Source organism: Ornithodoros turicata, chromosome 8 (assembly GCF_037126465.1).
Source record: "Ornithodoros turicata isolate Travis chromosome 8, ASM3712646v1, whole genome shotgun sequence".
Lineage (NCBI taxonomy): Eukaryota > Metazoa > Arthropoda > Arachnida > Ixodida > Argasidae > Ornithodoros > Ornithodoros turicata.
In genome coordinates, this window is record NC_088208.1 from 17,378,639 (window position 1) to 17,400,911 (window position 22,273).

General features: G+C 45.5%; 2 protein-coding genes and 2 long non-coding RNA genes across 5 annotated transcripts in view; 2 read left to right on the forward strand and 2 right to left on the reverse strand.

Moving 5' to 3' along the window:
• The window catches only part of LOC135366559 (uncharacterized), a 72,804-nt gene that overhangs the window by 17,393 nt on the left and 33,138 nt on the right, over positions 1-22,273 (forward strand). The window lies entirely within an intron of this gene.
• The window catches only part of LOC135366561 (baculoviral IAP repeat-containing protein 7-B-like), a 41,408-nt gene that overhangs the window by 8,582 nt on the left and 10,553 nt on the right, over positions 1-22,273 (reverse strand). Inside the window, exons 3-4 of the mRNA XM_064599314.1 lie at positions 3,452-3,725; positions 1,402-1,601 (exon numbers count right to left, since the gene is read on the reverse strand). Coding sequence (XP_064455384.1) covers positions 1,402-1,601; positions 3,452-3,725 — 474 coding nt within the window. The remainder of the gene's footprint in view (positions 1-1,401; positions 1,602-3,451; positions 3,726-22,273) is intronic.
• On the reverse strand, positions 11,205-11,992 carry LOC135366009 (uncharacterized). Its single transcript, XR_010414055.1, has 3 exons — positions 11,477-11,992; positions 11,345-11,416; positions 11,205-11,284 (listed from the first exon to the last, which is right to left on the reverse strand). It is a non-coding gene; the product is annotated as an uncharacterized LOC135366009 (long non-coding RNA).
• Positions 19,878-20,980, forward strand: LOC135366010 (uncharacterized). Its single transcript, XR_010414056.1, has 2 exons — positions 19,878-20,287; positions 20,660-20,980. It is a non-coding gene; the product is annotated as an uncharacterized LOC135366010 (long non-coding RNA).

Consider the following 22,273-nt stretch of genomic DNA (forward strand, 5'->3'; position numbering starts at 1 on the left):
AGAAGTCAAGTGATGGTGATCGAATGGGGGCGAAAATCGTGAAGATGTTTTTCCCACTTTGTGTTTTCTCGAAGGTCGCAGGGTATATCACGTGGGGCTTCTCTTACGGAGCGCAAAAAGTGAGCCCCCCCGGAAGACGCCAAGGACAACAAAGTTGCCAGATGACAGCCGGGCGCTCCGTCGGAACCTAACATGACGTCACAGTTCTCAAACATAAAAATTACTTTTCTCTAGCTTTCGCGTCACGTAGAGCAATTATATTTTGCAAGAATGTAAAGTGAGACAATAAGATTTCAGTAACGTAACTTTGACGGAATTCTGAAGACACGAGATTTAGTACTTTAAAGTGCAGGGTGCGTGCATATAACTGTGTGGTAGCCACACATTTAGGCAAGTAACGGGGTCTGTGCTTACCTTACGAAAGTCTGGCGGCGCGCGACCACGTATTTATGCGATGAAAACCAACAAAAAATGTTATAAAACTTTGTGTAGCAAAAAATATAGCCACGCAAGCTCTGCTCTCAGTTTATGCAACAAGGTATCTGATGCCATCGAGAGTTCCGGCAACTTTTTTATCAGCAGCGCGGGCGTGTCCGCTCTTCACCAATGCCATTGGGGTCTGCGAGCAGGTGATGTAACGGAAACGAACCTTCGAGGAGCAATGTTGTCAGACACATTGCCGATTGTGAACTATTTGATGTCACACTTCGATATCAAAGCTAGAAATTTACTTTACGGTGTTCCGCTTCACATAGAAAGAGGAGTTGTTCGGAAGAATACAGTGTCGGGCACGTAAGTTCCAAAGGCATAAATTCGATATGATTCTAAAGACACGAGAATTAATGGCAGTCGTACTTTTAGGTTCGTCCTCGTGAGTGGTTTTCCGTTATCCATGAAAGTAGCAGCACCATATTCACTCCGCGTTTCCGAGAAACGAGACAAAGTGGACGCGGTGGTGGTGTAAACAGCCTGTCGTTGTTTGCCTCCCAATTGCGGGCCAGGAGACTAGATGGGTGGAGTGAACTATTATGCAGTATCTCGACCATCACTCTGCTGGAGGTGGAATACTGTCCCGCGACCTTCCGGTTGTATTCAAAGACGCAGTACACCGAAGCAGATCGCGTTAACAACAGCGAAAGACTGAAAAAAAAAAAGAATTATAGGAGCAGTACTGCAAGCAATACTGCCCCGCGACCGTTCTGCCATATTGCAAGACACAGTATACACCGAAGCTGGACTCGTTTCCATCAGCGCTCTCACCCCACATGGAGAAGAGAAGGCCCCCTTTTTGCCCCATCCACCGCGTTCCATTAGTACGCGGATTTGAAGGGAGACCAGAGCATATTTCGAGAGAGTCGTTCCGGTGCTGTACATTTAGGTCCCTGATGGAAAAATACTCACCTTGGAGTCTTTTGTAGAGAGGAAACAAGGTGCACAATTTGCCGTATCACAGATTCTGCTGTGCTCGTGCGTTTTGCTATATCTGCCGCTTTGTCCAGGACTTCTTTGGGTATCCCTTTATTCTCATAGAATTGTCGAGCGGAAGTGATGTTTTCCTCGATCGCTTGTTTCTCCGTCAGGTCGGTGGGCTGCCTGGCTATCTGGAGTGAGGACACAAGGATCGTCGGATATTATCGGCATTCGATTGATATGTCTCCTCGCTGACATTTTTTCTGCAGTGCTGAGGTTCAATCAAGCCATTAATATTACAATTATGAGATGATGCTCCAATCATACTCCAATTCGAAATTGTCCGTGATCATATGTTGAATTACCCATTCGTTAGATATGTCGATTTTGAAGTGCCGCAGAACCGAGCGATACTCGCTCTGTGTGTTCATTTTAGCGAATACTGAATATGTGGGCGATATATCTTACTCCAACTGCTTGTAGTTGGAGTAAGATAAAAATGATAATAAGATAAATGCCCCTTCTCCACATGCATAAATGTGGAGAAGGGGCACAATGATGGTAGAGTCTAGCATTGTTTTTTTGCCACCTCACGTATATTCACAGTTATTCGTGTGCACATATAGCACTAGGAAGGTACAGCATGCACATAAAAATAATTTTGTCGGCATCCACACAAATGGTTCAGAAGATTAGACAAATGATAGGTGTCCAAGCATATATAATTGTGCTTCATGTGCAATGAGCATGCAAACTCATAACTACCATGAAGACAAGTTACATGGGCCCTGTAAAACTGTCATTTGCGAATGGTTTGGTAAAGTGTCTCTGACTGTAAAGGTAAGAGGCAGTTGAGAATGCTGCAGACAGGGTTGCAACTTACATATTGCTTATCATGTCCTACATGACAAATATTAAATACAAAGTGACTTGTGCAATAATTCCTTAGTATGGAATTAATTCAAGGGGTGGCCAGTGATGTCACCCATGACGACAAGTCACATAAACTGCCTCTAACACTTTTACGCCCCATAGGCCGAGTTGTGACTTGAAACAGCACTCTACAGAGGGATAAGGTGCATCCACTTATTTGATTTCTAAGATCTATGCCCTAGCTCTTCAGACCCCACATTTCTAAAAACACAATTTCTAAGTGGCGATATGTGCTCTGGTATATCTTTTGCATCTGCATCGTGTGCAACCATATGGTTTCTGGAGCTTTCGTGTGCATGTTTTTGTGCTATGGTGCTCATTACAAACAATATCCAGAGGCTAGAGATGTAATGCAGTAGTTTGTAGCGTGCCATACGACGCAGCATGACATGGTAGTGTGTGATTCAAAGAAAGCTTCTGGAAAATGCACAGGATCCCCAAAAAGTTTAAAATGTGATTTGTATTACGATTTACATCGCTGGTCGTTCCATAACATCGTCGACGGTGTTGCACATTCGTAAATCGTACGTAAAACTTGACCCATAGCAGCATACGGTTTCTCAAATACATAGCACCATTTTTTCCTGCTAAAATAGCACGCTGTCGGCATTTTCTTGCTAAAACGGCTGTCGAAACGTCAGTCAATTTCCTAATTGACCCTACAATGGGCAAGTGCTGTAAAGGGGCTAACGCAGACGCGACTTGATACAAATTGTACGTGCTCACAAAACACAAACGACGATCCATTACTTGAAAACCCGAGACGAGGTAGGGACGATAACAGACAACACAAACACGGTCTCAAACGACGAATTCCAGTCACAACATCGCACAGAGCTTGGTTCACGAATGAGTTCGCAGCTGCTCAGCTGCTGCATTGTTTACTTATCGCGGAACATGGCTGCGCCCATGTGTGTTACGGAATGAATTATCTTTTTTTTTTTCGTGGCACTGTACCGAACTGGGAGAATGAAGGTGCATTTTGGGGAGAGCCGGATGTGGGCTTTCAGAATATCACAACCGTCTCAACAATTTGGCATATCGGCATAGCTGATCTTTAAATGTTAGTCTACCACCACACACTAATATAATACACAACCATTCTCACCTCCCCTATGGGTTTTGTGCACACGGGGTTGTACAGCAGATGCTCTAACAGAACATCTTGCGGTCCCGAAGTCTTTGGCACACTTGATCTCCCGTTGCAGTGAATGCACAAGACTGTGCGTCCCTGGCCTTCGTAAAGAAACCCCAATATTGACAGTTGAATAGCCAAGGACAGCGGCCAGACTGTATTGTTGTAGGTCTTCAGTATTTCCTTCTGCTCTGGCGTCAACATATCGTATGCTGCCGCGATGTCCTGGTCCATTGCCATTATGCACCTATTGGAAAGAGAAGAATAATACGACGGCGTATCTTATCATATTATCACACATTATTATACTTAAAAAAACGTTAAATGAGGAATGTAAAAGCGGTTATATATGCTGCACCTCTTGTATTGTGCTTGTTTTTTCTTTCCCCTCTCTCCCTATATTTCTCTTTTATTTTGCGTAGTAGAGACAACGTGACAAGATTAGGAGGCGATCCTCCAAGGTAATGCTACCTCCTGCATATTTCTGGCAGATAGGTTGGAGAAATGGCGAAAGCGTTTGTAAGGGTAAAGGAAAGACAGCGACGGCCATCTCGCATCTCCGTCTGCGGGAGCGACATGAATGGCTTTTGTACGTAACATTCACCACCTGCGCTACGTGGAAGTCCGGCGCCCGTGACCCACTTGGAGCTAGAGCCTTTGTAGAGGCCAGAGCTAATCTCTAAAGCCGAAACCACTGTGGAAACTAAAACATGTTCAAGATGGCAGACAGGATTACGAGATTGAGACCAAGCCTGGGCGGGTATTTTCACGTGACCAACGCAGTTAATTGTCCAATTAAGTAGTTGGTTTCTGTTTCATTTGGGCGTTTTCATTGGAGCAGCCATGCGAGGGGCAGCGGTCATTTTTCGCCGTTTTAAGCGGGCGCATGCAAATTTCGGACAGCTCGAGCGGGGACTCTCGCCACCGAAGGTCTGGGACCTTATCGTCACCTTCTACCCCGCCGAGTTCTTATTACGTAAGCCTTTGCTTTGTACATGCCTTGTGTATATAGTGTAATTAAACATTGTTGCTGTTGAGCTTTTGCTTGTCAGACGTCATTGGGATCAGCCACTACCACCTGAACACATGACGGACCTCCCTACGGAAAGAAGGAATTTTACTGCGTTGTTTTATAAAACCAAGTATTACAGAGTTGATAAGAACGCCAAAACATGGGCGATGTCAAGTTGCCGGTGGTGAGTAAATGAAGAAGTGATATTAAACGGCAGGAGCAACTTATTTATTTGCACATGGCAAACAAGACCTTTGTGCACGGGACTAAACTTCTTCAGGTTACCTGGTCCACGTTCCTCAGGTTAACCTAAGAAGTGCAGTCTCGTGCACGAAAGCAGTGTTCGTCAGACAAAGATTTTGCATTTGTTCTCCCATGCTTTCTATGTCGATGAACCGTATCTTCAGCAGAAGCAGAGTTCTAAGGGCAATAAAAGAATGAATGAGTGGGTGCACAGCTTCTATTACTCATAGACATCGACACAGAAAAGATGCAGGGGTCAACTGAAAAATCCCGTGCCTGACCAACATTAGAAAAATGCCTGCATACAGGGAGCAATATTGCTAGCCAACTAGTGCAGCGAATGATACCGTTTTATGTTACTATTGAATTACGTGTATAGAATCCATTCTCCCTTAACACACGAAAAAAGAAAAAAAAAACTACGTCTCCCAATTTCAACAAATCGGGAGAGTGAATGATGACACTCCGTCGGTTGTGCTGTTTTTCATCAGCTAGATCAGCTATACGCAACTGCGACCCATGTATTTTTGGCCGCGTAGGCGCATGCGGGAACATTTTTCCGCCCACATATCCAGGGACCACTTTTTCCGGGACCACGTAGGCATACGGGGGAATGCAGCGTCAATACCGGACCTAGCACATCTGTGCTCATCAACACATCTAGCGCCGTACGTACGCCAAAGCAGATGTGCAAGACATATTGCGGTCTCTAGCACAGACTATGACTAGACAGCAATGGCTACGGGAGCTCCTCGTTGCTCCTTCTAGTAGACCCGTATGTGAAATTTAGAGCTCCGTTCACGTTACCTCGGTCTATCCCGACGCTCTTCCACAGGTTCCGCCTGAGCGTTCCGTACCTGCGCCAATTACGCCAGAAAATTGGGAAGGCTGATTCACTGAACAGCACACTTTGTCCAACGGTGGGGGACCCTTAGCACATTCTCGTACACTGCTCTACGGATCTCAAAGGGCTAACATGATATCTGTTCACGACCGACTGGACAACCGCAACTTTGACTTCGTAAAAGTGCTGGGTCCTTGACCACCTGACAAGAGGGATGCTATACTTTGTCAGCGCTCGTGACATTTATTCAGACGCGTGCGTTGGAGTCAGTCTATTAGGATCTTGTGACTCATTGTTCGCTAAGTTCAGGGGTGGGCAATAATATAGTAATGCTCTGTGCTATAATATTGTTTCTGTAATACTTCTGAGTATTTTTATTTATTTATTTATTTCCATCAGGTGATGGGTGGGGCCGGGCTAAAAGCTCATAAGAGCTTGAAAGGGTGCCGCGGCTCCACATTGCAGTAACAGCAGCAACTATACAGAAATAACTAACGTGAGTTAAATATAAATAGTCGTCAGCACATTCAGTAATATAATGGAATGTTTTTGTAATCATTCTAGGCTAACATCAATCAAATATAGTACATCATGTCTAGTCACGCACATCAATTTGTTGCAGAGCTGTACGCAACGCATTACAAGGAACCCGTTATTCAGTAACGCGTTACTGTTTTAGGTAACTAAGTAACGACTTAGTTACTTTCTAAAATATAACTAGTTAACGTACTTTGTTACAATAATTGGTAACGCGTTACGTCCAAGGTACTCGTTCCTTTTTTCTTTTTCTTTTTACTCACTGTCACCAACCACGACCGCCAGTTGAGGTTTTTCCCGCGCGCATGGCGGCATTCTACGAGGCCCAAGCATGCGGAAAAATCCCCAGCGAAGAGGGAAGGCTACCAGAGAGCAACGCCTTCCTCATTGCTCTAGTGTCCACAGTGTTTCAGCACACTCAATGTGTACCCTCTTTCAAGTATCCACTGCGCTCAGGGCGCTTAGTGCTCTGTCTCTCTGTCCCCCACTTGAGAACTCATGTCAATGATCATGTGAAGGCCTCCTTGTGAATGAACTCACTTTTTTCCCCTCAAAATCCCTCTTAAGGATCACCGCCTTCAAACCTATTCTCCGTATGGTATACATTTAGCTTTGGGGGGGGGGGGGATATATTTATTAGACGAAAAGGAAGAAAAAAAACGGGGAAAGGTCAGCCAAACGGGACGTCGGCTTGCTATTCCAGAAATAAGAAATAATAATAAATAAATAAAAAGAAAAGATAAGAATTGAAGAAAGAAAGAAATAGGAAGGAATAAGAAATAAATAAAGAAAGAAAATTAAGAAATAAGAAATAAAGAAAAAGAAAAAGAATTAGGGAAATAACGAAAAACGAACAAATGGTGAACGAAGGATGAGGGAGATTAAAGACAAAGATGACAAAAAAAAGATGACTAACAAACGGTGAAAGAATGATGAGATGGATCACAGAAGATGGCTTTAAAAGGAAAGCATGAGGTTAATGCGTTGAGGGTGAGAGTGGGGCACAGAAGAATGAGATTGCACGACTGAGTTCACAGGCTGTCCATCAGACCTGAATCTCTCAAGAAAGTCAGAACTGCTTCGGTCACGGGCTTATTTGATGCAAGCGCGAGTCGTCAGTGGTGGTAATGATGAAAGGGCTTGCCGTTGTCGGCCTCACGTATGTGGCCAACGTCACGACTGACGCCTTGGGGGAGTGTGCGTACTGAGCCGACTTCTAAGGGAAGTGTGCCGGCATATGTCTGAAAGCGTATGAGGAAAACCCAGGAAAAACCCCAGACAGCACAGCCGGCACCGGGATTCGAACCCGGGTACCTCCCAGTCTCGACGTGACATGGCCAGCACGCTAACCACTGAGCCACGGGAGCTGGTGAGCCGTCAGTGTATTCACTGTTAAACATAACTTCACCACATAGCACGCTCATAACCAACCACCATTCCGAATGATATCATTCTGTGTATTGATTTGTTGAAAATGGGAGGAGGCGCCTATTTGGGACAGATTATCTTGTCCCAAATAGCCCCCCCCCCCTGTTTTGGACAAATCAGGATACAGAATGATATTATTCGGAATGGTGGTTGGCTAATGGCTAGGAGCGTGCTATATGGTGGAGTTATGTTTTAACAGTGTACATGAGACAATGCAACATACAAGACAGCTTATGTAGGCGATATACAGGGTGTTTCACGAAAATCCCCCGGCTGAGTAATTCGTGAACAGGTGGCGCTATCGAAGAAATTTCTCTTTGGTAAAGATCCTTGCGACATCGGCCATGAATTCAGTAGTGTGCGGCTCATTTGCATACGCTCACTAATTAAATAAACATCTTAACTTTTAACTTTTACTTCGTAACTTTAAATCTTGCGCAAACATATGACCGCTCGTGCTCACTCATGCCAAGTCGAATACTGTAAACACACATATCGCGCTCAGCCAGAGAAAACCATTAGTGGCGCTGATTTTGAATGCGCACAAGCTCTCCAGCTGTCTCCTGAACTACTTCGTCGATCTGTTGCTGTAGTTGCTGTTGCAATCTGAGGGAGCCAACATTTCTATTCATTTATTTACCGTACTTCGACCTGGGTCCCAAGTGCTCCGATTCCATCTCAGCGTCCATTCTGAGTCAACTTCGATCCTGAATAGCTTTTCTCAGCCGAAACATATCTGCACACTTGCCCATCAAATTGTCCGCTGTACCTTATTGAACACTAAACGATATGGACGTGTCTGACACCTGCCCCAACCAGCTCCATCCGCCGCCCGAAATTCCAAATGCTTAGAGTCTAGGGGACCGCACTTGATCCGCGCTCCTAACCACGTCATGGGACGAGGGGATACCCAGCGCGGTTCAAATAACTAGACTCAGACCCCCCTTCCCGTTGACATCCTACTGGATGAGTGCTAAAAGTGCTGCCAGGTTTTTACAAGCATGATCCTTCCACGTTTCTGTGGCTGCGACTGGAATTCCAAGACAAATAAGTTTCATCTACTGTTCCCCGAGAAAATGAGCATCGTTGAACAAACAATAAACAAAATTTGGGGCTGGGCTACGCTGCCCGTGCTCGTGCTCCCGCGTCATGGTCAACGTCGGCCTCGTCATCTTCCGGCCACGTGCAGCGGTATATCATTTCCAGCAGTGAAATTGTTGTTGCTTGTGACGACACACTCGATGAGAGATGGCAGCACTGCGCAGCCCATTCTGAAGCGGCGTACTCCACGGATGACCATACCTGATTGGGGTGCAACTTGCCGCCATCACCGAGCAGGCAGACCGCACCCCATTCCTCCCCATACGTCACTCCCCCCATACCTGACAAAAACTCGTGTGCCTAGTCAACGGCTTAACATAGGTGAAATCTGTTTGTTGGTATTGATTCTTGACATGTTTTTCTAGTGCGTGATCGAGCCAGAATTTCGATTTTGGGCGGCTCTATTTTGTAAGCGAGCGGAATCTCGAAATATAGCTTTTCCCAAACCTTTAGACGACGATATAAAAATTTCTGAGTATAAAACGCAAAATCTGCTTCGATCAGGCACTAGATCTAAGCACCCTCTTCCATTTAAAAGCAGTTGCACGGAGATCAACCAAATTTTCGCGGCGCTACGGGAGTTGAAAAATGTATGGGGATTCCCATAGAGCGTCGGTGGTGATGCACCGCCTTAAGCCCGGTTCACGCTATTGTGTTTCAACGCGTGCGGCTGGCGGCCTGCCAGCGATGTTTGAGCTGACAGCGAATCATTGCAGCGGAACCTCCTTCAGGATAGAACGAAGGTACACGTAAGACGCTGTACGCAGCCATATAGACACTGTAATGTGAATCAGCCTTTAAAATAACTACGCCACAAAGTCAACGATCATCCCGAATGACAACGTTCTCGCCCGGTTCGTTGAACAGGGGAAGCGGAGCCTTTCTTTTTGTCCTTATGTAGACTCTTAAAAATGAACTTCACCGCATAGCACGCTCCTAGCCAACCATCATCTCAAATGATATCGTTATCTGCCTGATTCGTTGAAAACGGGGGCGTACGCCTTTTTTGTGACAATTATGAACAGCATAAGTGTCACAGAAAAGGCGTACGCTCCCCGTTTTCAACAAATCAGGGCAGATAACGATATCATTTGAGATGATGGTTGGCTAGGAGCACGCTATGCGGTGAAGTTCATTTTTAAGAGTGTACGGCATCATTGGTACTAAAAAAGAAGAAGAAGAAAAAGAAAGGCATACGCCTCCCATACTTATCAAATCCAAGGAGAGTGCGTTGTCATCCGGGATGATGGTTGGCGAGGATAGTGCAATGTGGTGAAGTTCATTTTAAGAGTGTATAGAAGGAGAGGGAAGAAGAAAGCGTCTTCTGCGGTCTTGTGGCTGTTTCTTATATCTTCCATCAGCCCAGTGTGTCAACCGAGCGGACGAACACAAAATTGACAGTCGCATGGCTGATCCAAAGAGCGCATTGGTGCACTGCTCCGCGCAAGAAATATGCAAACCGAAACAAACTAATTACTCGAAAAAATCACTAAGTGTCATGCTGTTTTTTTTTTTTTTTTTTCATGCAGTATTTTTCGCTGAAGGTTCCGATCCGTAAAACAGAGTTTCCGTAAGTGTGCGAAGTAAAAGTTCAAAGTTAAAATGTTTATCTAATTAATGAGCGTATGTAAATGAGCCGCCCACTCCTCAGTTCATGGCCGATGTCCCAAGGATCTCTACAAAAAAGAAATTTCTTCGACGGCGCCCCCTGTTCACGAATTATTCAGCCGGGGGATTTTCGTGAAACGCCCTGTAGATAGGAGATGCTTTCGTATTTCTGCTGTCCGGTATGGAAATGTAACGTATAGAAGTAACTCGTTACTTTTAAGTAACGGGAAAGCGTTCCTTTTATTTGTGTGTAACGGGTAACGTATTTAGTTACTATTTTTTCGAAGGAACGAGTAACGTATTTAGTTCCTTTTTTGGGGTAGCGTGTACAGCTCTGATTTCGAGCATACATGTTTTTAGTTCCCGAAAGGAAATCTGTGAAATATCTATCTTGCGGTGGTGCCAGCGATTCAGAAGACGAGGGACCATCACTAATTGTGATCTTTGGTTGCCGTACCTTGAGCGGGAAAAGGGAACTATGTAGGAGTCGGGATCTCTGTGTACCCTTTTTTGTTTGGACGCACATTGGCTAATGTATATAAATCATTGGGAGTCCTTAACGACTGCTTATATGCTATGGCCAGACGGAATGTGTATTGCCTCGATATAGGCAGCACATTTTGTTTGCACTGTAAAAAATTTCACCGTAAAAAAAACGGGCAAATGCAAGGAAAGTTGGCTGCCAAACATTGGCCGTTTTTTTTTTACGGTGGCCCCGTATAAGTTGTGCCCGTGAAAAAATACTGCACTGGCCAGTAATTTTAACAGGGATACGCCGTGTATCATTACTGTGCTGTGGTCGTTAAAAAAACTGCATTTGTCAGCAATTTTAACTGGCATATGCCGTGTACCCTTATCGTGCTGTGCACGTCCCTGGAGCTTCTCTTTTTTTTTCTTTTCTACATATAGTCGTAGCAATGAGAGCAATTTAAGCAATGACCATGCGCAACACATTGTGATGTTTGTCACATTGGGATTTATTTTCTATGTACATAGTGATGAAAATGCGCTTGTCACCTCTGGCATCAAAACCCTGCAAAGAGAAAGGGAACTGTTACAGGGAGCCGGGCAATTGACATGCAATTATACTCACCGTTTATTTTTTCAAAGGAAGAACATACGAAGGAACCATGTGCACCCATCAGTCAGCTCTGGCATCAAAATACTGCAAAGTGAAAGGAAACTGTTACAGGGAGCAGGGCAACTGACATGCAGTTATACTCACCGTTTATTTTTTCAAAGAAAGAACATACGAAGGAACCATATGCACCCATCAGTCAGCTCTGGCATCAAAACACTTCAAAGAGAAAGGAAATTAGACTCACTGTTTTATTTTTTCAATGGAAGAACAAGAAGGTGCACACAAAACGCGGAGACGGCACGGAACTACTACTTCCAGCGTTCATAAGGACATCTGATCATGACCCTCTCGTATGTGATGCTTCATATGTGACATTATCTCTATATTCGTAGTGAACTGATGCGAGCACGAATGGACGTGACATACTTTCGTGGTTTCGGAGAGCAAATCGATTCTAGGCGACCGCCCTGGTGTGTTCTTTGTAACGTCCCAAAATGTGACATCCGAGTTTTGCATAGTTCGCCGCCGTAACACACATAATGCATGACAGCACGGTATTCTGCTCGCTTCATGTACACCTCTACGGTGGTCAACTAGCCCATCAGAGTGTTAAAAACACAAGGGCGCCTTCCGCAACGGTACATTACAACAAGAGCGCCTGATCACCCCACGAGCCAGGACGTGCACGCAGAACTAGGGAGACGCTTCACAGCAAACGCGAGCCACGATTTACTGGTGTCACATAAGTTGAACAAGACCAGGCATACGGTGCACCACGCTCAAATCGCAAAGAACAGGATGTGCGAACAGAGATGTGTGCTTACCTGACTACGTGCATTCACGAGATTTACAACAACCGCTTCGTCCTCCTTCGTCAACCATATTCCGCGCACGATGTTCCGCTTCCGGCGGTTGCGAATGACGGCAATGCCCCGTACTTGGCTTGGCCTTGCCTCCGCATTGAAGTTTTTGGCCGGCGCATGATGATGGCGCCACCGTTTTACGTAGTTTTTGCAGTATTTGTGATTACGGTAACACGCCGTCGTCAGATACTATTAAACACCCGTAGAAATCACAGTATTTTTTTACAGTGTGGTATATAATGGTCCAGCTGTGGCGTCGTAGGGAGCACCGTCAATAATACGGACAGCTCTCTCTTGTAGCAGCGAAAGCCGGTGAAGGGCGGTTTTGGTAGCGGTACCCCATACGAGATTGCAGTACAGGAGATGTGATTGAATAAGTCCCTGGTATATGAGTCGCTTGCGCAATACGGGAGGTGCGTATTTGTGCCTCTGAAACAGGCCCAGAATTCCACTGACTTGCGATGCAATATAGTTTATGTGTTTATGCCACAATAGTTTACTGTCGGACATAACCCCGGTATTTTAGCGCACTCCACAAACTTGACCTGGGAGTTCACAACGTGTAGGCCTTGGCCCACGACGGAGTCAGAGGTTATATTTGGCCCCCGTGATGTAAACAGGGTAGCAACAGTGTTTTCTACATTAATTTTTAATTGGTTGTGACGTGTACTTGCATCGATGTCTTTTAGTATTGTATTTGCACCCTGCACGATCATGTCATACGTTTTCCCACTTATTAGTAGGAATAAGTCGTCCGTCATAATGTCGTAATGTCATTTATGTACGTCAGGAATAACAACGGTCCCAATATATTGCCCTGTGGGACGCGTGTCTTAGCCCGAATTCGTCCTGACCTGGTCGTGTGGTCGAGGCGAGGAACACAAACTAATAGTGGTCGGATAAATAGGACTGAAAGAAAGACAGACTATTTCCGCGTATACCATAATGATTTAACTTCGATAAGAGCCATGAATTATTAACTGAGTCAAACGCTTTTGAGGAGTCTATATAGACGCCCAGTGTGAGTTGTTTAGCTTCGAAGTTGTTTAGGATAAGCTCCTTTTTTATTTATTTATTTATTTACATACGTTGAGGACCCCCTAGGGGGTATTACACAATGGAGGGGCAAGAGATGAACAAGGAAAAAGAAAAGGAAATCGAGCATGAAAAACGACAAACAAACAAACAGACAAATAGCAAAAATATTTCAACAGAAGCACAACCAATATAAAACAATAGATGCGCAGTGCTCACTTAGAAATGACATTGGATTAATGCAAAAGGAAAAGACAGTCGAGGTGAGAAAATAAAAGAAAAGAGGTGGCGGAAAGTGACGCTGGAGCGATCATGAGATGTAGACTATATGTTTTGTAGTGTTGGGTGATGGCAGCCTTAAAGCGGGCAGGGTCTTGCATGAAAACGAGCGACTCTGGCAGGTGATTCCAGTCCCGAATTGTTTTAGGAATGAAGGAGTACATGAAAAAAGTAGCATGACCACGGTCACTCAATACTCGTTCTGGTCAGGAAACTCTGTCTGTCTTTTTTATCAGTGTGCCTCGGCAGCAGAATTTGGCCAGTGAATTCCAGAGGCTGGAAGACACAGAAAGGAACTGTTGTAAATCAGCCCAAGTACAGTCAATAACCATGCAGGACACGTTCAAAGACGACTGTGTGCGTCTTTATTCCCTTGAAAAACAGAACACAACAACCACGCGCTCCAGCATCGTCTTCCTCGTTACCGTTGCCCAGAAAACGACAATACAGAATATATTCGACGACACAACATTTCCACCCTCTTAAGAAAACCCTTTACACTCAAACTAACTTAATAACCATAACGTTCAACTGGCTTGCGTACTCTACTTGATCGACGCACTGGCAATGCACTTTGAACAGTTCGCTCTTCACCATTTGGTACGAACGGGCGATGTCGTTGGCCTCCATCCTTGCTTCCGGCTTGCTGTTCCAGTGGTCCTGGATCTGGTTGATGTGCGGCATCTTCGTCGTTTGTTGGGTGTCTGCTGCGTAGCTGGTCAGCATGTCGACGAACCGTTTCTGAAGGCGTTTGCACAGTCACCATTCTAGCTCCAGAGGTCGATTTCACGATACCCGGCACCCACGTGTCTCCGGTGCCATAGTTACGGGAGAACTTCATTTCGGCGGTCGAGCGGCGCGTGGTGGCGCGGTGATCGTTCGGGGGGGAGACTTTCGTGTCCGCCAGTGCCAGCGCTTGCATAGTGTTTCTATGGGTGTTTGGAAGTGCACACTCTTGCTTTCTTTGTGCTTGCGTTTTGAGTGCGTAAGCAGAGGTTCTTTTTTAAAAATCTTTGAAGTTCATTGCAATCTTTGCACTCTGTTCGTATGTAAGAATGATCTACACATATAAAGGAGACTTCGCCTGATTCGCGCGTGCAGCATTTCGTGATGGCTATATGTTCTTCATGGAAGGGGAGCCTTAACTTGACGAGGACTGAATGAAAGTATTTTTTTCTTTGTCTAAAAAACAGAGATGACTTGGTCTACGGGAATAAACAGAAAACATTCGCTAATATAGTCCTATAGGAGATGTACTGCGATGAGCGTGGTTTGTTGAGCTCCTTCAATTTGATCACTGTGTGACATGTGTAGCATCAAACACTAAGAACCGCAAAATTTTCAAATATATATCATTCAACATGATATCAGTACAATAACATTTCTTGGGGAACAACTTGGGGGAAAAGATGTAATGCCAGGTCGGCTTAGTAAACGAAGCCCGCTCATACCTATTAGTTTTTGCTGCACCGGAAGCAGGCAGAGGGAGGGGTGATGTTTTTCTCTTTTTATCTATTCATTTTTCTTTGTTTCTTTCTGCAATGCGTCAAAAGCTTCTGCGGACCATAAACTAGACTCTAGAGCCCATTCATGGCCGTGTATAGTTCTAAAAATATATAGTTTCCTTGTCTTCATCCGGAATTTGAAGAGAAAAGTTAGCACAAGAGATTTTCTCTCCTTCCCCCTGCCTTATCTCTTTTCATTCCTTCTTTTTTCTTCTTTTTTTTTTGTTACCAGATACCACCGTGTTGTTCTCGTAAATGTAGTTTTTGGGCAATCTCAAAATTTCCTTCTGACCTCCCAAATAAAACTCCATTCCACCATTTTAAGTAATTTGTTCAGTAAAATGTCCTGGAGCTGATCTGACTCATATGCAGAGGCTATCTACAACGCGATGATAGTGTAGCTGTTGAATTTGATATATGAATCTTGTCAGCCAAATTCTATGGTTGGAAAGCGCTATCAGGCCACACTTCAGCAACATGAAATTCTATCGTGTTAATTTAATAACCCGGCTTGAATCCTGTTGGAATCGGCAATAGAACATATCGTTTCCTCCGTAATTACAGAGTATTCGTCCAAACTGCATTCAGGAGGCACCGATCATTGTGTCTGCTGGTTTTGTTGTGATCTCTCACAACGAGTTTTCCCATCATCTCTTCACGAAGTGTGTAAAAATTGCTCTCTATGATACGTTAAACCTTGTGCATGGCACTGCACCACATAAAAAAAAGACAATATAAGCATATTTCCTCGCCGAAAACGATCGAGCCTTACGATTTATGTGTATCCCCTGGTACTCATACCGCCAGAGATCATTTTAGATGATTAAAATACAGGATTTCTGTACGTACTTCTTCTGAAGTCTTATCTGTCTGCGCTGAAATAGAATCACCCCAAGCAGCACAATGTACTGAAAGTCGAGTTCAATAGGGGTGGACCGTATGTGTCTTATCAATGTTCGTTAGTTTCACAAGTCTCTTCAAAGCCTTCCACCTACCCGTCCACCCCTATTGCACTCGACTTTCAGTACACTTTGCTGCTTGGGACCTCGTCATTTTATCTCTGTACAAGTTACAACAAACTACTCGAGGAAAACAAGAAAATCACGCGTTTGGAAAGTTTCGCCCTCACGCAATAACTACGGAAAGCGCCATTAGCTTACAATATATCACTGAATTGTGCACCAAACTGCAATAATATGTTTCTCAACCATCATTGAGAGCCCCGAGTGAGAGCAAAATTAAAATTTTCCGTGTCAAAGAAAGACAAAAACGAAAGTTGCAATATACGCGCCAAATCTGCAAATTTACGTTCACTGAACTGAACTGTGCCGGCTCAAATCATGAATCGCTTCGAGAATTAATTGTTTCTGCTATGAACACGAAATGAACTTTAAAAAGTAGCCTATCAAATATTTCCTGAAAACACGCAGTGCTGCGGAAACGTCGTCTGCTCCACGAAGGTGTCTCCCCCCGAACGACGCGATCGCCCCAAGCGGGAACAATTGTCCCTAAGTGACCTAGTCCAATGTACAATCTTGCCGCAGATTCGCATGACACTAAATGAGATATTCGAGGTGTCATCTCAAACACTTAGTCAGCTTGGAGTAGCGAACCCACGCACGAGAGTTCGTACGCCATTGGCTGCTGCAATGGAGACCCATCGGAAGAGAAAATGCAGTCTCACGGTGACGTCGACGACGTTACTGACTACATCTGGCATAAAAAGCTTTCAGGGGAAAAAAAAAAGAAAAAAGAAAAGGGCAAGTAAGATAAACCGTCCCTCCTGGATATCTATTCCTGCCAACATAAATAGGCTCCCCCCCTCCCGTGCACTCGAGAAAATTATCAACGATAAAAACAAAGTCAGTACCACGCCCCAATTAACTGACTTTCGATTATCATCATAAAGTGACGACTGAATCTCTCAACGGAGATGCGTGTCAGAGATAACTCGCACTTCATCATTAAAACTAACCTTTAAAAATCGGGGTATTGCTCCCACTTAATGTGGTGGTGGAAGCGTGTGTGCTGGGGAAGGGGGGTGTACCCTGCGCTGAACTCATCGGATGATATCTATTCACGAGAACAGGCACACTTCTACTATGAAGCACGTTGACCAACCTTTCGATTTCAGCGCTCGAATAGCAAGTGACTACGAAACTTAGATATATGAGAAAGTAACGAGTATTGTTAGGGTGGTGGCGCTTCAGCTTTCGTGGTTCGCGACCAAGACAGTAAATGTGAAATCTTACTTGATATACAGTCCAATCTTAAGGAGCCATTGGTAATTATCACGGTCACTATACTGGGTCATAATAGCGAACTACTCACACATTACCGAAAGTGTCCTACTGCATCACCCCGATGCAATTTGTTCGTCGCCACAGAAGACGGTGCTGCTCAATACAACGGTAGACGACACAAGTGAGCGATCAGCTAGGTAAACCAGAGGAGGAGTGTCGTTGGGAGGAACCCGAGAGGTCTGCCTGCCTGATTAGGCCAGAGGAAGCACAGTAAGCCGGTTTCGCCGCCGCGAAAACAGTGGAGTGCAGCTGTAGCTTCCACAGTTTCGCCATCCGCCGGAAGCTGCCGTTTACGCAATGGTCCAGGGAAAATGGCGGGCGCCCAAACCACGTGATCCCCAGGAGCCACTCACAGCGTCTCCGCTGGCCAGCGCGGGAAAAAAGCTGGGGCCCAGTGCGCATGCGCAGACCGACCTCCTTTCCCAACCTCCTTCCCCTTCTCTCCTCGAATTTTCGTCTCTCCTCTCGTCCCCCTTATCCCCCCAGCCTCGTCCGTTTGTCTTCGGCGCTTGCTGTCTTGCTGTAGAGCAACGATCATGCTGTCCCAAAGCAGACAATCAAAAAGCGATGGTGTATGACAAATCAACTTTATTTGTCCTCGGAAACTGCCTCGAAAAAGCTACAGTACATATCTTTTTACGTCTTGTAACAGGCTTCACTGGAGCTTTAGGTGCTTCGACATCGAAGGGCAGTTCAAAAGCCAATGCTGGGCTATGTGCGTCGTTGTTGCCGATGACTGCGGAAGAACTAAAACAAAACAAAAAATATATTGATGATCCTTAACTCTGCACGAAAATCACTGCTATGATAGGCAATCGATCTTGATTTCGTATTTGAACACCAAGGCATTTGTCACGAATGTTCGTAGATCACAGTGAATGAACGGCTGCGACGCGCATGAGTGGCAACTAGCATAACCACACATAATTTGATTAACGGCATATCAGAAACGTACAAGTTACGGCAATGCACTGCACAATGAAACGCCGCTAACGTACCGAGTGACTCGTAAATGTTGTACGTAATGCACTTAACGTGATAAACCTGCATTACTTCCTTCAGTCACAAAAAAGTAATCAAACTTGTCTTACCGTTTACCTGCAGTACGTCGGAAAGAGTGCAGACTTCCTCTCTGACGATTTCTGCGTCCTTTGGAGGTGCAGGGATTCCATCACATGTTCGTCTTCCCGCTGTTGTGATGATGAGGTGGATGTGCCATTCCGTTCTCACATTAGCAGTTCGCCACAATCTAAATCTAAAGCATTAAAAACCCTCAAACTACCCCTAGCGTCTGCGTGCACAACGGTTGCAGTCCGAGAGAACACGCGTGGCCCAACAGTCGTGATTCTCCTTCGTTCGACTGCTTCCGTTGAGCGGTTCGCGCGTTCGGATGCTCGCTCCTCAGTCAAATGACTCTCGCCCAATCAGCGCAAAGGAAATTGACGCCAGTTTTTTAGACCAATGAGCATCCAAATATTTATACATATATTGCGCAGCCAATCAGAGATCGATAGCGTACGCGCGCCGGTGGCGACATTATTTTGGAGGCGGTGCGTTTCGCTTTAGAGCCGGCGGCTGGTTTCGCCACGAAAACCACCGCCCCCCTTGACCACGTGATCATCCGTAACGAATCACGACAAAACGGAAAACGCCGCGAAAAAGCGCGCGCTGGCTGATCGAACTGCGCATGTGCGCTGCGTGCCCTCTCCACAGCCTCTCACTCATCTTCTCTCCCCCCTGTTCCGAGCGCTTCACCAGGCCATCTGCTAATATTATCGGGAAGCAGAAAATGAAAATCCAGAAGACGAAGGAATTCACATGTACAAATTTATTGACACGGTAAACATATACACAAGAAGCAACATTTGAATGCAAGTAAATCTACACGATTATTACAAAATACTGCAGAATAAATAGAGAATAGATAGTGCCGAGCAACAGAAAGCGTGACTATCATATTATCCAATCCTTAAGGGAACCTATTCGGTTTGGAGAAAGTAGATATTATTATACATATATATATAGCACGTGATGAGTCGCAGAAGCCATCCGCTTCATCCCAGCACAACTGTCGAATTTTCTGGTGACAGGGGCCACATGCTCGCGGATCGCACGGCCACGAACAGCTGTCGGTGTCTGAATGAAAAAAATAACAACAAGGGAACCTGTTAATAATATGGTAAACCCGAGCACAGGCAACGTTAATTGGCTGAATACGCTCTGTAAGACATGGTAGCGTTACGCGCCTAATGTCGACTAATGCAAAAATTGGAGGAGCCCTGCGTACGCGATGCACGCTGTTTTCCTTTTCATGCACACTAGTGTATTAAACGTCAGACACATTCAAATAGCGGAACAAAACGCAACAACTAACGCCACGCAGAATCATCAACCAGATCATGACTGATAACCGGAAGAAAGTGATGTAATACAGGACAAGGCGTACCTCCATGCACACAGTTAGGCGACAGTATTAAACGTCTGATCACTGACATGCATCATACGTTTGTCTGCTTACCTTTCATTCAGGCGTTCGTCCATGGCTCGAAGATCTTCGAAATCCACGAAACGAAATCACTGCCTGCTCACATACGTAGACGCGAGCTACACAACGGTCACACGGGTCGGCGCCTCGGAGAAACGAACGCGGGCGAATCCACCGGTTAAATGAGCCTCAGCCAATCATGATCGAGAAGGGTCACGTGGGAGACTGGAGCCAATGGAAAGTAAATAACCGGAATTTGGCGGGAAATGCCAGCGGCGACGGCGGCGACACGCGACACTATTTTCGCCAGAGGAGGCACAGTAAGCCGGTTTCGCCGCCGCGAAAATAGTGTCGCCGCTGGCATTCTCTGAGGCGCCGACCCGTCTGACCGTTGTGTAGCTCGCGTCTGCGTATGTGAGCAGGCGGTGATTTCGTTTCGTGGATTTCGAAGATCTTCGAGCCATGGATGAACGCCTGAATGAAAGGTAAGCAGACAAACGTATGATGCATGTCAGTGACCAGACGTTTAATACTGTCGCCTAACTGTGTGCACCTTGCCCCGTATTACACCACTTTCCCCCGGTTATCAGTCATGATCTGGTTGATGATTCTGCGTGGCGTTGGTTCTTGCGTTTTGTTCCGCTGTTTGAATGTGTCTGATGTTTAATACACTGGTGTGCATGAAAAGGAAAACAGCGTGCATCGCGTACGCAGGGCTCCTCCAATTTTGGCATCAGTCGACATTAGACGCGTAACGCTGGCATGTCTTACAGAGCGTATTCAGCCAATTAACGTTGCCTGTGCTCCGGTTTACCATATTATTAACAGGTTCCCTTGTTTTTTGTTCTTTCATTCAGACACCGACAGCTGTTCGTGGCCCTGCGATCCGCGAGCATGTGGCCCCTGTCACCAGAAAATTCGACAGTTGTGCTGGGATGAAGCGGATGGCTTCTGCGACTCATCACGTGCTATAGATATGTATAATAATATCTACTTTCTCCAAACCGAATAGGTTCCCTTAAGGATTGTATAATATGATAGTCACGCTTTCTGTTGCTCGGCGCTATTTATTCTCTGTTTATTCTGCAGTATTCTGTAATAATCGTGTAGATTTACTTGCATTCAAATGTTGCTTCTTGTGTATATGTTTACCGTGTCAATAAATTTGTACATGTGAATTCCTTCGTCTTCTGGATTTTCATTTTCTGCTTCCCGATAATATTAGCAGATGACCTGGCGAAGCGCTCGGGACAGGGGGGGGGGGGGAGAAGATGAGTGAGAGGGTGTGGAGAGGGCACGCAGCGCACATGCGCAGTTCGATCAGCCAGCGCGCGCTCTTTGGCGCCGTTTTCCGGCGTTTTCCGTTTTGTCGTGATTCGTTACGGATGATCACGTGGTCAAGGGGGGCGGTGGTTTTCGTGGCGAAACTGTGGAAGCTACAGCTGCACTCCACTGATTAGGCGGCATGTTTCTCGGGAAGGGAAAGGTGGTGGAGAGGAGGAGAGGAAAGGGTGAAGTGGAAGATCGAGCGGAATCCGCTCGGGGGGAGGATAGCTGCGTCCATGGGCCGACTTCAGGGGAACTGTGCCGGCATACGCCTATTACACATCTGAGGGAAACCCAGGGAAAAGGTCCGCGGATTCGAACCGCGGACCTCCCAGTCTCCAAGCGCACGCGTTACCGCTGCGCCACCGGAGCTGGTAGGGATAAACCAGAGAAATACAAAAGAAGCGCATCGTATGGACTCATTAGTGAGTTTTAGTATACCGTTGACAAGGTTTCGTGCCTATCGGAACCAATCGCAGTGATGGGTGACTCAGAATCTTACCCACTGATTGGTTCCGGTTGAAACGGTTCGACGCAAGCCACGTTATCAACGGTCTGCTAAAACTCTCTATTATTAGTCAAACCCTCGCAGCACCGCCATGCTATCACTGCCTTGATTGGTGGTCGAGGCCTTGTGGGAGAGGATTTGTTGGGATACGATACGCCGCACGTTCTCCGGAGCATTACCCCGTTTAGGCTCTTTTTCTTTCCTTTTTTTTTACCTTTTTCTTTTACCTTTTTTTTGCCTTCATGCTCAGGAAAGAAAGAAATTGAGGCAAAATCTTTCTTCTTGAACAAGTGGAGGTCGCAAGTAGGGATAATTGTGTTATTTGTTCCCATTTCCTTCGCTATTGAGGTTTCTTTCTTCAAAATGTATTGGTATTGATTAAAATATTTTTCTTTAAGAGTCTGTCGTCGTTTGCATTGCGTTCATCATGGGATAACCAATCAAACAAATGTTTACTGACCACCTGTTTAAAAAACTGAATACAACGTAAGACTGCAAAGTCAAGCCTGTGAAGGAGCTTGATGAGGAGGAGGTGCAGCTTGCTGCTGTGCATGGTGCACAAGCAGTGCATGCCCTAGCATCAGATCCGGCGGGCCAGCTCGAAAAATGATAATGGTACACAAGAAGCTTCGAGCCT